The sequence below is a fragment of the Mirounga angustirostris genome, unplaced genomic scaffold, assembly GCF_029215605.1.
Source record: "Mirounga angustirostris isolate CCGP_5_RB_7025 unplaced genomic scaffold, mMirAng1.0.hap1 SCAF_7, whole genome shotgun sequence".
Taxonomy (NCBI): Eukaryota; Metazoa; Chordata; class Mammalia; order Carnivora; family Phocidae; genus Mirounga; species Mirounga angustirostris.
In genome coordinates, this window is record NW_026991715.1 from 61,764,814 (window position 1) to 61,780,250 (window position 15,437).

At 38.6% G+C, this 15,437-nt stretch overlaps 1 protein-coding gene across 5 annotated transcripts in view; it reads left to right on the forward strand.

The window, feature by feature from the left end:
• The window catches only part of MSH3 (mutS homolog 3), a 187,540-nt gene that overhangs the window by 57,411 nt on the left and 114,692 nt on the right, over window positions 1-15,437 (forward strand). For all 5 annotated transcript variants that reach the window (XM_045897423.3, XM_064596296.1, XM_045897431.3 and 2 more), the window contains 2 exons: window positions 10,532-10,616; window positions 13,213-13,322. In XM_045897423.3, coding sequence (XP_045753379.1) covers window positions 10,532-10,616; window positions 13,213-13,322 — 195 coding nt within the window. The remainder of the gene's footprint in view (window positions 1-10,531; window positions 10,617-13,212; window positions 13,323-15,437) is intronic.

A 15,437-nucleotide genomic window follows, 5' to 3' on the forward strand; every position in this document is an offset into this window, starting at 1 on the left:
AGTCAGTCTTAATATACCTCATTTGTTTTTCTTCTCTCAGGGATCACAGTTTTGTGCTGTCTGATGTCTAATAGCTGACAACAGTTTTTTTTTTTTAATATAAATTTGTCCAATTTTCTAGTTGTTTATGGTTAAAGGACAGTTCTCATGCATTTAATCTTTTATGAATGAAAGCGAAAGTCAAGTACCATAATTGAACATCACACATAAACAACAGAAGAAGATGTGTGAGGTTACAACAGCTATCCAGAACAATGCCTGTGTTCTAAAGCTCCCAGAAAATTAATTTCACTTAAAAACAGAAAAAGGACCAAATTCAAATCTTATACAAAATTATTATAAGAAGAAACACAATATGGAGCCAGATAACGTCCTCCGGAAAATGAATTCATGCCAGAAAGATGCCCACAAATGAAATGAAAACTATAACCTACTACTTCAAAATGAGCCAAAAGACATGAAGAAAATGATGCTGGGGATGAAAGAACAAATGAGAATGAGAAATAGGAAAGCTATGGAATGAGATGATAGGATCGAAGAATGAACTGCATATTCAAGAAAAAGATCAATTTAGGAGTGAAGAGTAAACTAGAAGGAATACAAAAGTGAATAAACATAGCACATATACTTGAAGAGAACTAGAACTAAAAAGAGAGATGTGCAAAAAAAAAAAAGTTAACACAGCAGACTTGATGAGACAGCCATCCTTAGAAAGATCTACCTGCAAGCTTGACCCTTAACTGGCATCTGGGAAAGTTTCCAGCATTTTCTGATAAGAATGGCTCACTCTCCCCAAACTTTGCAGAGAACATGGTTTATACTAACTACTTGCTTGTTTCTGGGAGCTGGAATTTTTGTACATGTAAGGAAGAAGATGCCTGTGTGACCAGCTTCCAGTATAAACCCTAGGTGCTGAGTCTCTAATGTGCTTCTCTGGTGGACATTTCACACATGTAATCACAACTCACAGCTGGGGAAATTGAGCACACCCTGTGTGACTCCATCAGGAAAGGCCTCTTGGAAGCTTGCCCTTTGTTTCCTCCAGACTTTACCTTCTGTATCTTTTCCCTTTTCTGGTTTTGCTTTGTATCCTTTCACTGTTATAAATCATAGCTGTGAGTACAGCTATATTCAGAGTCCTTTATATCCTCCTGGAGATTCAGAGGACTCATTATATACCTTTCTTTTTTTTTTTTTTTATTCTTATGTTAATCCCCATACATTACATCATTAGTTCTAGATGAAGTGTTCCATGATTCATTGTGCATAACACCCAGTGCTCCATGCAGAATGTGCCCTCCTCAATACCCACCACCAGGCTAACCCATCCTCCCACCCCCCTCCCCTCTAGAACCCTCAGTTTGTTTTTCAGAGTCCATCGTCTCTCATGGTTCGTCCACCCCTCCGATTTCCCCCGCTTCATTCTTCCCCTCCCGCTACCTTCTTCTTCTTCTTTTTTTTTCTTAACATATATTGCATTATTTGCTTCAGAGGTACAGATCTGAGATTCAACAGTCTTGCACAATTCACAGCGCTTACCAGAGCACATACCCTCCCCAGTGTCTATCACCCAGCCACCCCATCCCTCCCACTCCACCCACCACTCCAACAACACTCAGTTTGTTTCCTGCGATTAAGAATTCCTCATATCAGTGAGATCATATGATACATGTCTTTCTCTGTTTGACTTATTTCACTCAACATAATCCCCTCCAGTTCCATCCACGTCGTTGCAAATGGCAAGATCTCATTCCTTTTGATGGCTGCATAATATTCCATTGTATATATATACCACATCTTCTTTATCCATTCATCTGTTGATGGACATCTTGGCTCTTTCCACAGTTTGGCTATTGTGGACATTGCTGCTATAAACATCGGGGTGCACGTACCCCTTCGGATCCCTACTTTTGTATCTTTGGGGTAAATACCCAGTAATGCAATTGCTGAATCATATGGTAGCTCTATTTTCAACTTTTTGAGGAACCTCCATACAGTTTTCCAGAGTGGCTGCACCAGCTTGCATTCCCACCAACAGGGTAGGAGGGTTCCCCTTTCTCCGCATCCCCGCCAACATCTGTCGTTTCCTGACTTGTTAATTTTAGCCATTCTGACTGGTGTGAGGTGGTATCTCATTGAGGTTTTGATTTGGATTTCCCTGATGCTGAGCGATATTGAGCACTTTTTCATGTGTCTGTTGGCCGTTTGGATGTCTTCTTTGGAAAAATGTCTGTTCATGTCTTCTGCCCATTTCTTGATTGGATTCTTTGTTCTTTGGGTGTTGAGTTTGATGAGTTCTTTATAGATTTTGGATACTAGCCCTTTATCTGATATGTCATTTGCAAATATCTTCTCCCATTCTGTCGGTTGTCTTTTGGTTTTGTTGACTGTTTCCTTTGCTTTGCAAAAGCTTTTTATCTTGATGAAGTCCCAATATTTCATTTTTGCCCTTGCTTCCCTTGCCTTTGGCGATGTTTCTAGGAAGAATTTGCTTCGGCTGAGGTCAAAGAGGTTGCTGCCTGTGTTCTCCTTTAGGATTTTGATGGACTCCTGTCTCACATTTAGGTCTTTCAACCATTTGGAGTCTATTTTTGTGTGTGGTGTAAGGAAATGGTCCAGTTTCATTCTTCTGTATGTGGCTATCCAATTTTCCCAACACCATTTGTTGAAGAGACTGTCTTTGTTCCATTGGACATTGTTTCCTGCTTTGTCGAAGATGAGTTGACCATAGAGTTGAGGGTCCATTTCTGGGCTCTCTATTCTGTTCCATTGATCTGTGTGTCTGTTTTTGTGCCAGTACCATGCTGTCTTGATGATGACAGCTTTGTAATAGAGCTTGAAGTCCGGAATTGTAATGCCGCCGGCTTTGCTTTTCTTTTTCAACATTCCTCTGGCTACGCGGGGTCTTTTCTGGTTCCATACAAATTTTAGGATTATTTGTTCCATTTCTTTGAAAAAAGTGGATGGTATTTTGATGGGGATTGCATTGAATGTGTAGATTGCTCTAGGTAGCATTGACATCTTCACAATATTTGTTCTTCCAATCCATGAGCATGGAACGTTTTTCCATTTCTTTGTGTCTTCCTCAATTTCTTTCATGAGTATTTTATAGTTTTCTGAGTAAAGATCCTTTGCCTCTTTGGTTAGATTTATTCCTAGGTATCTTATGGTTTTGGGTGCGATTGTAAATGGGATCGACTCCTTAATTTCTCTTTCTTCTGTCTTGTTGTTGGTGTATAGGAATGCCACTGACTTCTGTGCATTGATTTTATATCCTGCCACCTTACTGAATTCCTGTATGAGTTTTAGCAGTTTTGGGGTGGAGTCTTTTGGGTTTTCCACATAAAGTATCATATCATCTGCAAAGAGTGAGAGTTTGACTTCTTCTTTGCCAATTTGGATGCCTTTGATTTCTTTTTGTTGTCTGATTGCTGTGGCTAGGACTTCCAATACTATGTTGAATAGCAGTGGTGATAGTGGACATCCCTGCCGCGTTCCTGACCTTAGGGGGAAAGCTCTCAGTTTTTCCCCATTGAGAATGATATTCAATGTAGGTTTTTCATAGATGGCTTTTATGATATTGAGGTATGTACCCTCGATCCCTATACTCTGAAGAGTTTTGATCAAGAAAGGATGCTGTACTTTGTCAAAAGCTTTTTCTGCATCTATTGAGAGGATCATATGATTCTTGTTCTTTCTTTTGTTAATGTATTGTATCACATTGATTTGCGGATGTTGAACCAACCTTGCAGCCCAGGGATAAATCCCACTTGGTCATGGTGAATAATCCTTTTAATGTACTGTTGGATCCTATTGGCTAGTATTTTGGTGAGAATTTTTGCATCCATGTTCATCAGGGATATTGGTCTGTAATTCTCCTTTTTGATGGTGTCTTTGTCTGGTTTTGGGATCAAGGTAATGCTGGCCTCATAAAATGAGTTTGGAAGTTTTCCTTCCGTTTCTATTTTTTGGAACAGTTTCAGAAGAATAGGTATTAATTCTTCTTGAAATGTTTGGTAGAATTCCCCTGGGAAGCCATCTGGCCCTGGGCTTTTGTTTTTTGGGAGATTTTTGATGACTGCTTCAATTTCCTTAGTGGTTATAGGTCTGTTCAGGTTTTCTATTTCATCCTGGTTCAGTTTTGGTAGTTGATACATCTCTAGGAATGCATCCATCTCTTCCAGGTTATCTAATTTGCTGGCATAGAGTTGCTCATAATATGTTCTTATAATTGTTTGTATTTCTTTGGTGTTGGTTGTGATCTCTCCTCTTTCATTCATGATTTTGTTGATTTGGGTCATTTCTCTTCTCTTTTTGATAAGTCTGGCCAGGGGTTTATCAATCTTGTTAATTCTTTCAAAGAACCATCTCCTAGTTTTGTTGATCTGTTCTACTGTTCTTTTAGTTTCTATTTCATTGATTTCTGCTCTGATCTTTATTATTTCTCTTCTCCTGCTGGGTTTAGGCTTTATTTGCTGTTCTTTCTCCAGCTCCTTTAGGTGTAGGGTTAGGTTGTGTACTTGAGACCTTTCTTGTTTCTTGAGAAAGGCTTGTATTGCTATATACTTTCCTCTTAGGACTGCCTTTGCTGCATCCCAAAGATTTGGAATAGTTGTGTTTTCATTTTCATTGGTTTCCATGTATTTTTTTAATTCTTCTTTAATTTCCTGGTTTACCCATTCATTCTTCAGTAGGATGCTCTTTAGCCTCCATGTATTTGAGTTCTTTCCGACTTTCCTCTTGTGATTGAGTTCTAGTTTCAAAGCATTGTGGTCTGAAAATAGGCAGGGAATGATCCCAATCTTTTGGTACCGGTTGAGACCTGATTTATGACCTAGGATGTGATTGATTCTGGAGAATGTTCCATGGGCACTAGAGAAGAATGTGTATTCCGTTGCTTTGGGGTGGAATGTTCTGAATATGTCTGTGAAGTCCATTTGGTCCAGTGTGTCATTTAAAGTCTTTATTTCCTTGTTGATCTTTTGCTTAGACGATCTGTCCATTTCAGTGAGGGGGATGTTAAAGTTCCCCACTATTATTGTATTGTTGTTGATGTATTTCTTTGCTTTTGTTATTAATTGCCTTATATAATTGGCTGCTCCCATGTTAGGGGCATAGATATTTACAATTGTTAGATCTTCTTGTTGGATAGATCCTTTAAGTATGATATAGTGTCCTTCCTCATCTCGTATTACAGTCTTTGGTTTAAAATCTAATTTGTCTGATATATTGCCACCCCAGCTTTCTTTTGGTGTCCATTAGCATGGTAAATGGTTTTCCACCCCCTCACTTTCAATCTGGGGGTGTCTTTGGTTCTAAAATGAGTCTCTTGCAGACAGCATATCGATGGGTCTTGTTTTTTAATCCAGTCTGATAGCCTGTGTCTTTTGATTGGGGCATTGAGCCCATTTACATTCAGGGTAACTATTGAAAGATAGGAATTTAGTGCCATTTTATTGCCTGTAAGGTGACTGTTACCATATATTGTCTGTGTTCCTTTCTGGTCTATGTTGCTTTTAGGCTCTCTCTTTGCTTAGAGGACCCCTTTCAAGATTTCCTGTAGGGCTGGTTTTGTGTTTGCAAATTCCTTTAGTTTTTGTTTGTCCTGGAAGCTTTTTATCTCTCCTTCAATTTTCAATGACAGCCTAGCTGGATAGAGTATTCTTGGCTGCATATTTTTCTCATTTAGTGCTCTGAATATATCCTGCCAGTCCCTTCTGGCCTGCCAGGTCTCTGTGGATAGGTCTGTTGCCAATCTAATGTTTCTACCCTTGTAGGTTACATATCTCTTCTCCCGAGCTGCTTTCAGGATTTTCTCTTTGTCTATGAGACTCGTAAGTTTTACTATTAGATGTCGGGGAGTTGACCTATTTTTATTGATTTTGAGAGGGGTTCTCTGTGCTTCCTGGATTTTCATGCCTGTTTCTTTCCCCAAATTAGGGAAGTTCTTTGCTATAATTTGTTCCATTATACCTTCTGGCCCTCTCTCTCTTTCTTCTTCTTCTGGGATCCCAATTATTCTAATGTTGTTTCGTCTTATGGTATCGCTTATCTCTCGAATTCTGCCCTCGTGGTCCAGTAGTTGTTTATCTCTCTTTTTCTCAGCTTCTTTATTTTCCATCATTTCATCTTCTATATTACTGATTCTCTCTTCTGCCTCATTTATTCTAGCACTTAGCACCCCCATTTTTGATTGCACCTCATTAATAGCCTTTTTGATTTCTACTTGGTTGGATTTTAGCTCTTTTACTTCTCCAGAAAGGGTTTCTCTAATAACTTCCATATTTTTTTCAAGCCCAGCTAGTATCTTTAAAGTGATGATTCTGAACTCTAGATCTGACATCGTACTAATGTCCGTATTGAGTAGGTCCCTGGCAGTCGGTACTACCTCTTGTTCTTTTTGTTGAGGTGATTTTTTCCGTCTTGTCATTTTGTGCAGAGGAGAATAGATTAATGAGAGAATAAAATGCTAGCAGAGTAACCACGTCCCCAGAAAATATACTCTAAACAAATCAGAAAAGACCTTCCAGAAAGTGGTCGCTTTTCTGTTCAGAGAGTTGTTGCTCTTCTTTTCTTCAATCTCCTGTTGAGTTTGTAGGTGTTCAGAATGGTTTGATCCCTATCCAGCTGAATTCCTGAGAGGAGACGAAATCCAGGTCTCCTACTCCTCCGCCATCTTGGTCTGCCCCCCATTATATACCTTTCTTATTCTTTTCCTCTCTAATATGCTTCTTGGCAGCTTTTAGGAATGTAAAGGAGGTCATTTTGTTTAGTTACAAATCAATTAGAAGTGAATCTACAATAAAACAAGTTTTATAATATATAATTTGTAATTCATAAGTTAAATTAACCCTGAAAAGGTTCAAGAAATGGTGAATGTCTGAATTCTGAAAACTGTACATAGAGAACTATTTTCTACTGTAGATTCCATATGAAACATAGTAGTTTGGTGGGTTTTTTTTGTCTGTTTCAATTTTCAAATTATATTTAAATAGGGTCTTTGTAAGGGGTTGGTCTTTCAGGTAAGATCTGCACCTTTAACTGCCTCTATCTAAATCAGAAAGATTGGTCTTCATTTTTTAAAAAAAACTAGGGTAGGAATGATATAGAATCTTAAATTTTCCTGGCAAGTTTTCAGCAATGACATTTTTGTCCCATTATAAAACTTGAGGGGGGAAAAAAGAAAGCGTCCTTTGTACTTCTGTTGTCTGAAATATTAATGAAGTATTTTCCCATGTTACTTGTAGGATTTTTATCCAGGTTCACACAGCATGAATTCTAGCCAGGCATTGTTTATGAGGTTCATTTCAAAGCATATAAAATTTGGCTTTTTCGGGGTGCCTGGGTGGCTCAGTTGGTTAAGCGACTGCCTTCGGCTCAGGTCATGATCCTGGAGTCCCGGGATTGAGTCCCGCATCAGGCTCCCTGCTCGGCAGGGAGTCTGCTTCTCCCTCTGACCCTCCTCCCTCTCATGCTCTCTGTCTTTCATTCTCTCTGTCTCAAATAAATAAATAAAATCTTTAAAAAAAAAAATTTGGCTTTTTCCAGAAGGATAAATAATTTAGAATTGCTTGAGTATTTCAGATCAGTGATCATATACTGTTGAATTCCTGAGGATGCTGGCAGATACAACCCTGAGTTCAAAAAACCATATAATTCCTCATGGAAATAGGCACTGACAGAAGGAAATTTCTTTCGTATTTGGGAAGAAGAGTCCCAACTCCAGAGTATATTATCAACCAAGCATAGGGGAAACCCAAAAGCATATTTAGTTCTTGGGGCACCTGGGTGACTCAGTCGGTTAATAAGCATCTGCCTTCGGCTCAGCCATGGTCCCAGGGTCCTGGGATTGAGCCCCGAGTTGGGCTCCCTGCTTAGTGCGGAGACTGCTTCTCCCTCTCCCTCTGCTGCTCCCCCCTGCTTGTGCTCTCTTGCTTTCTCTGTCAAATTAATAAGTAAAATCTTTAAAAAAAAAAAAAGCATATTTAGTTCTTATGTTGCTTGATAATTATTGTTCCATAGGAATCATTCCAATTTAATATTGCCCAGTGGTTGATCTTTTTTATTAAAATCAATGCAGATGTTAGTTTTAAATATACCCTTTGCTTCTCATGGTGTCTACTTTGAGATCTAGGGGACTTGTTCAATAAGGGAAAAACCTAAAACAAAATAAAAACTATGCACAACTTATTAATACTGCTAATTAATAAAGGAACCTGTATTTTTTCTCTAAAGGTCTAGTTTTGTGAGCTAACTTAAGACAATTTGGTTGTTCAGTTTATTGGGTTCTTTTTGGTGTTGTAGATATCCAGTAAAAATATAGGTGAGGGCTCTAAGACTCCTCCCCCAGTGCTCTCTATACTAGGTAGTGTGTTAGTCCAAACCAAATTCTGCCACACGTATACTTCTTAGCAAGCAGACACAAAAGCAGTCCTGTTAACTTTTCTGTAAGCTCCATGAAATTCTGATTTTTATTTATTTATTTTTTTAGTGTTCTGATAGCGCCTTGCTTCAGAGGTTCATTTGAGGCATAGTAGGAGCACTTTTAGTTAGAGTTAGGTGACAAAACTCTCAACTAATTGCTGGAGCAAAGATGCTTTCAGAAACCTAAACCTAAGACCCCATTCTTCAGCGTATGGACTGTTGGGTTTACTAGTTCTTGTGAGGGTAAAGCCAGTTGAACAGTATTTCTGGATAATCCACAGATCTTAAATGGCATTTATGTTACAGTTCTGCTCTTCATGGAAGATGAAGACAGCTAACTGAGATGTTTTTAGAACAGGCTGTGGGATTATGGGTTCTTGATTAGTCTTTCTCTCAGACCACATGAGCATCCCTGTAGAGTCTGTGTTTGATTAACATACTCATGTGTTAATCACTGCTAGGGTGTAGGTTCAACCTAACTGTCAGGAACAGGGCAAGACTTCTACCTCAACACTTGGGAACTGGCTGGATGTCAGCTCAAGTCCAGGCTATCAACTCTTCCAATTTGGATCTTTGACCATAAAAGTGTGTGAACACCTGTCAGTTACACAGCAAATCACTGCCTAATTGTTTCTTCCTGGAGAGAACGTTTTACATTTTATTCTTGTCCCTGGGTGTTTTATGGACATCTCTGGGTTTTAGGACTCAAAGGAAACCAACCAACCCACCGGAGCTGGCTCCCCTGTAGGAAGATGGCAGACATTTGTTGAGCATCTGTCCTCTGCTGGGCTCAGCAGGTGGCTGCAAAATGTATGACATAAATAACTCTTGCCTTCAAGGAACTTTGATCTATTAATGAGGATAACAGAAGAACATGAAATTGCTGTAATACAAAGCCAATTAAGTTAACTGCTATAAGAAGGAGTGAAAGAGCTACACACACCTGCTGTCAATCAGTGTTGGAGTTGCTCCTCTCTAAAAATCATTAACAAGTTATCATGGAAGCCTGTCAGAGAAATCATGCTGCTAAAGGACAGTTCTTACTAGGCAATATTCCTAACATGCAGGAAGGTTATTTTTTTTTTCAGGGCTTTGGAGCATTAGTTGGGGGAGTCATCTAGAAGTGAAGGCATCTCTCAGTGAGCACTGGCTCTGATTTTAGGCTCTAGACTCCTGGATGAAGCCTTGTTTCCATAACTGACTTGGGAACCTGGATTATATTTAGATCTTACCACAGCCACGTGAGAAGTATAGTAGTTTATAATGCAAACATTCATACTTTTCCTCCAAATAGTTCAGTGGCTTGCCATTATTTTTCTTGCCCTTAAAAATAAGCTATAAAATCTGTAAGTGCTGTTGATGGAAACATAAAGGAAATTGAATTACTGTATTATTAATGCATTGATTAATACACTTTTTAACACGAAAGATTGCTAAGGACAGAATTGGAATTGTGTATACACTTATTAATCATCACAGCTCAGTACTCAAGTCTGAAATTTATTGACCTTTAATCTCATTTGGGATAGTTTTAGGGACAGAGAGAGACTGTGAATTCTTTGAGCTTAAGGAAATAATTTTTGCTACTTTTTAAGTTTTATACTCCACTAAAATGTTAGCTCCATTAATGTGTGTTGTTAATTATAGAGTAAATACCATTTGTTGTACACATCAGAATGTTGATTAAAAGCTGTTTAAAGGGTTTATCAAGATGATCTCATGCTAAAGAATAAGGAGGACATTTTAAAATATCTTGACATATTTTTCTAGCTAATTGCATAGCTTTTCCTGAAGATACCACCACATGCTCTGCTGATGATAAAAGGCTATGTTTGGTTCTATTCCTGGAAATGTAAAAAAGAGGTGTTGGTACCATTTACCTCCTTGTGCTTGTTTATGGTGTGAGACAACTATCTTTTTGCATCGGTCTCTTTAATGGCACCAGCATCAATGGAAAACAGTATCCCAGTGAATACTTGTTTTGCTCCTTTTGGTTTGATTTTCTATCAAAGAACTCATTTTGTCATAATGGGATTGGAATATTTAGTTTAGTTTTTAAAATTTCTTTATGCACTTACATCATGGCTCATATTTCATTCTTTAACAGGAATTTCAAACAGTTGTCTGGTGAAACGGAATTTATGACAATAAATGGAACAACATTAAAGAATCTTGAAATCCTACAGAATCAGGTGAGGTAAACATAAAGGCTAATTGATTCAAAATGAGTTTGAACAAAAATGTGAAATAAGGTGGCAGTCTGTTCTTAAGAGTGAAGGTGAGAACAAGAATATTGTCTTTAACTGATCACTCTGCCCATCATCTATCTGTTAATTGATAACTGCAGGACCCCTTTTTTTGAGAATCAAATATATGAAATACTTTCCTGGGGGTTACTTTGGGAACTGTAGAGCTGTCCTTCTTAATTATTGAAGTGACATTCCCATCCTGATAATCTCTGTATCAAATATTTGTTTGGAAAGGCATCATCTTTGAAAATTAATGTAAAGTGGATTTTTTGTCTGTTTGATTATATTTTTTCTACCTACCTTTTTCACTGAAATGTCTTCAGTCTTATTATCCAGTATAAAACAAGTTACTGCGATATTCAATTAGATTATAAGATGCATAAATTTCATTTCACAAACTTCCATCATTATTTGCCCTTTATTGATGAATTAGGAAGATAATGGAGACATTAAATTGATTGCTTTCATTTATTAAATTATCACTTAGAAATAAGATCTTATATAATGTTCATAACATAAAGCCATAGAAATAAAAAGCAATCCCAGATCATTTGAGTAAGTAGTTGAAAAGCTGAACCGTCTGAGTTAAATGGTTTAAAGCTCTTCAGAAATATTTATTACTGTTGTAAATTAAAGTAAATGCTGAATTTATTCTCCTGACTTCTACATTTGTATATTACTAACTAGTTTCTCTCATTTAGTTTCTCCCTCTTCCAGGCTATCCTTGTATGCTAGAGTCAACCTTACTTTAATTTCATAACATTTTGATCTTGTCATTACATTATCCGGAGATTGAGAATTTTTCCCGCATATCTTTCTCACCAACTCTGTATACATTGCCCGATAGGAAATGAGTAGTAGGAGGAAAAGAACATTTCTTGGATGAAGAGCTCATAATCAGATTCTGAAGACACGGCGCTGGCCTCCCTAGCTTTCTTTATTCTGCCACTTCTTCCCTGTTCAAACCCTACTGCTGTGGCGTCAGTTCTGAAAATAAATTCCTAAGGCAAAAATACCCTTAAAAGCTCTTTCATTGTCAGGACTTGGGCCATTATAGAAACAGAAGCTAAGAATTCACAGCTTTGGCTTGTCTTTGCACTTGAACTTTGGCCTCTGTTACCATGGAGCAATGGAAAGGGGTAATGAGGAGGGAGCTGGGTATCAGGGAGAGCAATTGAATAACTGTTTCTCTCCCACCCTTCCCTCTCTTGTCTGAGCCTGGTCCTTCAGTGATGCAGGAAATAATTGGAAAATTATTCCCACCCACTTTCCTCTTCCTGGGACCCTTTACTGTACTCAGGCGAGTAGGGCGTGTGTTTTGGAAGAAACGGTGCTGGTTTTGATGTGGACTGCCCTCGTCAGTCAGCTCCTCCTCAGGGGAGCCTTTTGTGACCTGTAGCTTCTGTGTGCGCTCTGCTTTAAACTCCGAAGGCCTGGCAGCTTTTGTCATGGCTTTTATAGTTAATTTCTGCCAAGTGGCATCATGTGTTGATTATGAGTCATTTCTTTCTTTTTTTTTTAATATAGAGTAGGAACATATATTTTAACTCTTCTAAAAGATATTTCTCCATGCCTGATGATTTGATATAAAAATCAAACCCATCATACTTTTCCCACCAATCTTTCCACATCAAGGGCAATCAGAAATTTGTACAACATGAATATTTGCTTCTGAAACAAAAATTACAAATGAAAGTGATAACAAAAGTACACAAATCAATTTCTCCCATACTTGGATATAAGATATGGTCCTCAAGGAGGGACCATATCTTAATACACCTTTGCCAGTCATACAACTGAGTACATAGGAGTATTCTGGAAGTACTTGCTTAATGACTTGAAGGAAAAGAAGTTAAAAAAAAAATTTAGGTGAAAGCAATTTTATATTCCAAATAAGATTTAAACCTATTGACTTTTTGTAATACAATGAGACCTTGGTTAAAATTAACTATCATCTCTAGTTAATTTTTTTTTTTAGTCGTTCAACTTCGAAGTAGCAAAGCACGGGTCAATAATTTTTTACTGAGGATTTAATAAAGCAGACTAAAATAAAGTCTTTCCAGGGTGAATTCCTAGAGTGCAGTTTAACTTCAGTTCCATCTCCAGTACCTTCTACTTGTTCAGTGTTTTCATGGGAGCAGCAGTCCTTAGAACTCCGAGGCCGTGGAGGATACTGAATTGCCAAAGGAAATTAAATTATCTTCACTGTACTTCCTAAGGCAGAAATGTATTTTTAAGATGTGTAGGACAAACATATATTTTAAAAGATTTCTAAATATTCTTAGTTAACCAAAACCACACACAGACTGTCCTTTTTCTGTGCAAATATCAGTACTTTATATTGTATATGTGTGTTCATATGTACATGCATTCGTCACACATTAAATGAACGCCTGTTATGAGCCATACTTTATGATAGGCATCTGTACCATTTAAAATTGGGGTATATGGAATAATTAAGGCACATGAGCAACTAGCAGTTTTGGTACAAATACAACATCCATTTAATAAATAAAACTTTTCTTCTGGTTTTTCTTAGACTGACATGAAAACCAAAGGAAGTTTACTTTGGGTCCTAGACCATACTAAAACCTCATTTGGGAGACGGAAATTGAAGAAGTGGGTGACCCAGCCACTCCTTAAACTAAGGTAAAGGGAATTCTTTTTTGTGTGTTTAATCTGAAATTACATAAAGTTGTGAAATTAAATGTATGTTAGCCTCCTTAAAACCAAGAATACCATAGTTATAAGAACAGAATTTTAGGGGCACCTGGCTGGCTGAGTGAGAGGAGCAGCGATTCTTGATCTCGGGGTCGTGAGTTCGAGCTCTGTGTTGGGTGTAGATTACTAAAAATAAGTGAACTTTAAAAACAGAATTTTAAATTGGAGAAGATTTTATTTTGTATCTGGCAATACACTGTGTAGTATTGTGAGGATGTTTTCCTTGTCCCCAAGAATGAGTTGGCTTGCAGATTGGAAGACATGGGGTGTGTCCAGGGAAAGTGAGTTATCCATTTAGTTTGGGTCATCCGCAGCATAAAAGAGTAGGGAGGAGGGGGTTGAAGAGCTGGGGCACTGCCTTTCGGAGAGGGCTTTGAAGGCTAACCTGAGTTGGTAGCCAGGGAAAGTTAATCCAATGATTCTGAGCATGGGAATGCAGGATCAGAGCTGGGCTTGTATGTGGGAGGGGACAAAATGGTGGTGGGGTGGGCAAGTTAGAAAGTTCATGGCGAGGTTCTGAGGGGCCCGAGCTAAAGCCAGAACAGTAGGGATCTGAAAGAAGGGTCAGGTGTGAGATGTTTGGGAAAGTAGATGAGTAAACCAGGAGCGCCTTCAGGGAAGGTAGCTGAATCTAGTGCCTAAAACGCAGCTGTTTCCAAGCTTGTCTGCCCCTTGCAGTCCTTGGGAGGCTTCGCAGATACTGATGCCTATGTCTAAACCCCCGGAGAGTGTGATTTAATCGGTTTCCAGTGTGGCCTGGGAGTTGGAGTTTTTGAATGCTCCCCAGATGATTCTGATATGCAGATAAATTTGGAGACTCTGACCTGTCACTTAGTAGGAGCCCCATTAATGTTTACCGAATGAATGAAGGCTGTTATTTATTGCATTTTTACTATGTACCACTCTTTAATACTCAGAAGCATCCCCTGAGGTAGGTCCTTGAGATGAGTAAACAGATTCAGAGCTTCAGTTAACTTGCTCAGTGTTTCACAGCTGGTAGAGCCCAGATTTAAAAACAGCATTGACTCCAGAGCTGAGCAGGCACTTAACCATTCTGAACCGTTTCCTAAAGAGACCAGAGAGTGTGGTGTTAGATGTGTTAGAGGTGTTAGAACTGCTGTGCGTCAGCTCTGTCAACTGAGTGAGTTAGTCCACTAAGTCCTTGGGTCCCATGTCCTGTCCCATGTGTCTGCCTCCCCATGCCATGTTCTCACCTTTGAATTGGTAAACTGCCTCCTCACAGGGTTGCCCTAAGGAATAAGATGAGACAGGAATCCTAACTACCACTTTTGAGCTCTTTATTACATGGCAAGCCCCGTACTGGGGGTCTTATGTACCTTGTAGCTTTTGAACTACACAAGAGCCTCACTCTTGGCTGCTTATTATGCTGAGTTTAGTAAATAGTCATCTTCAGCAAAGAAGCACATGTTGTTAGTGCGAGTAATAAGCTTAACACACTGTTATGATGATGATCATTACCAAATCACTTCAAGATTTACCGGTCACTCCAGTTTTTCTTCTTGACCATAAAGACCTTCGGACAGGGGAAACTGACAAGAAGACATTCTGGAAATGGAAGCACAGTTGATCCTTGAACAACTCGGGTTTGAACTGTGCAGGTCCACTTATGTGCACATTTTTTCTGATACAGTACAGCACTGTAAATGTATTTCCTTATGATTTTCTTAACCTTCTCTTTCCTGTAGTTTACTTTGTTATGAGAATACAGTATATGATACTTATATAAAATATGTGTTAATTGGCTATGTTATCAGTTAGGCTTCTGATCAGCAGTAGGCTATTAGTAGTTAAGTTTTGGGGGAGTTAAAAGATATACTCAGATTTTTGACTGTGGTGGGGGAACAGCGCCCCTAATGCCCACATTGTTCAGTGGTCAACTGTGTCTCCTTGGTTCAGTACTGAAATGAGCTAAGAATGCCTTGGGGAGCAAAAGCAGACAAGATGGCTTTCTGCAGAAAGTGTGGAAAGACATCTACCTAAGCATCCATAGGACTTCTTATATTCTTATTTGCTTGGTTGAAA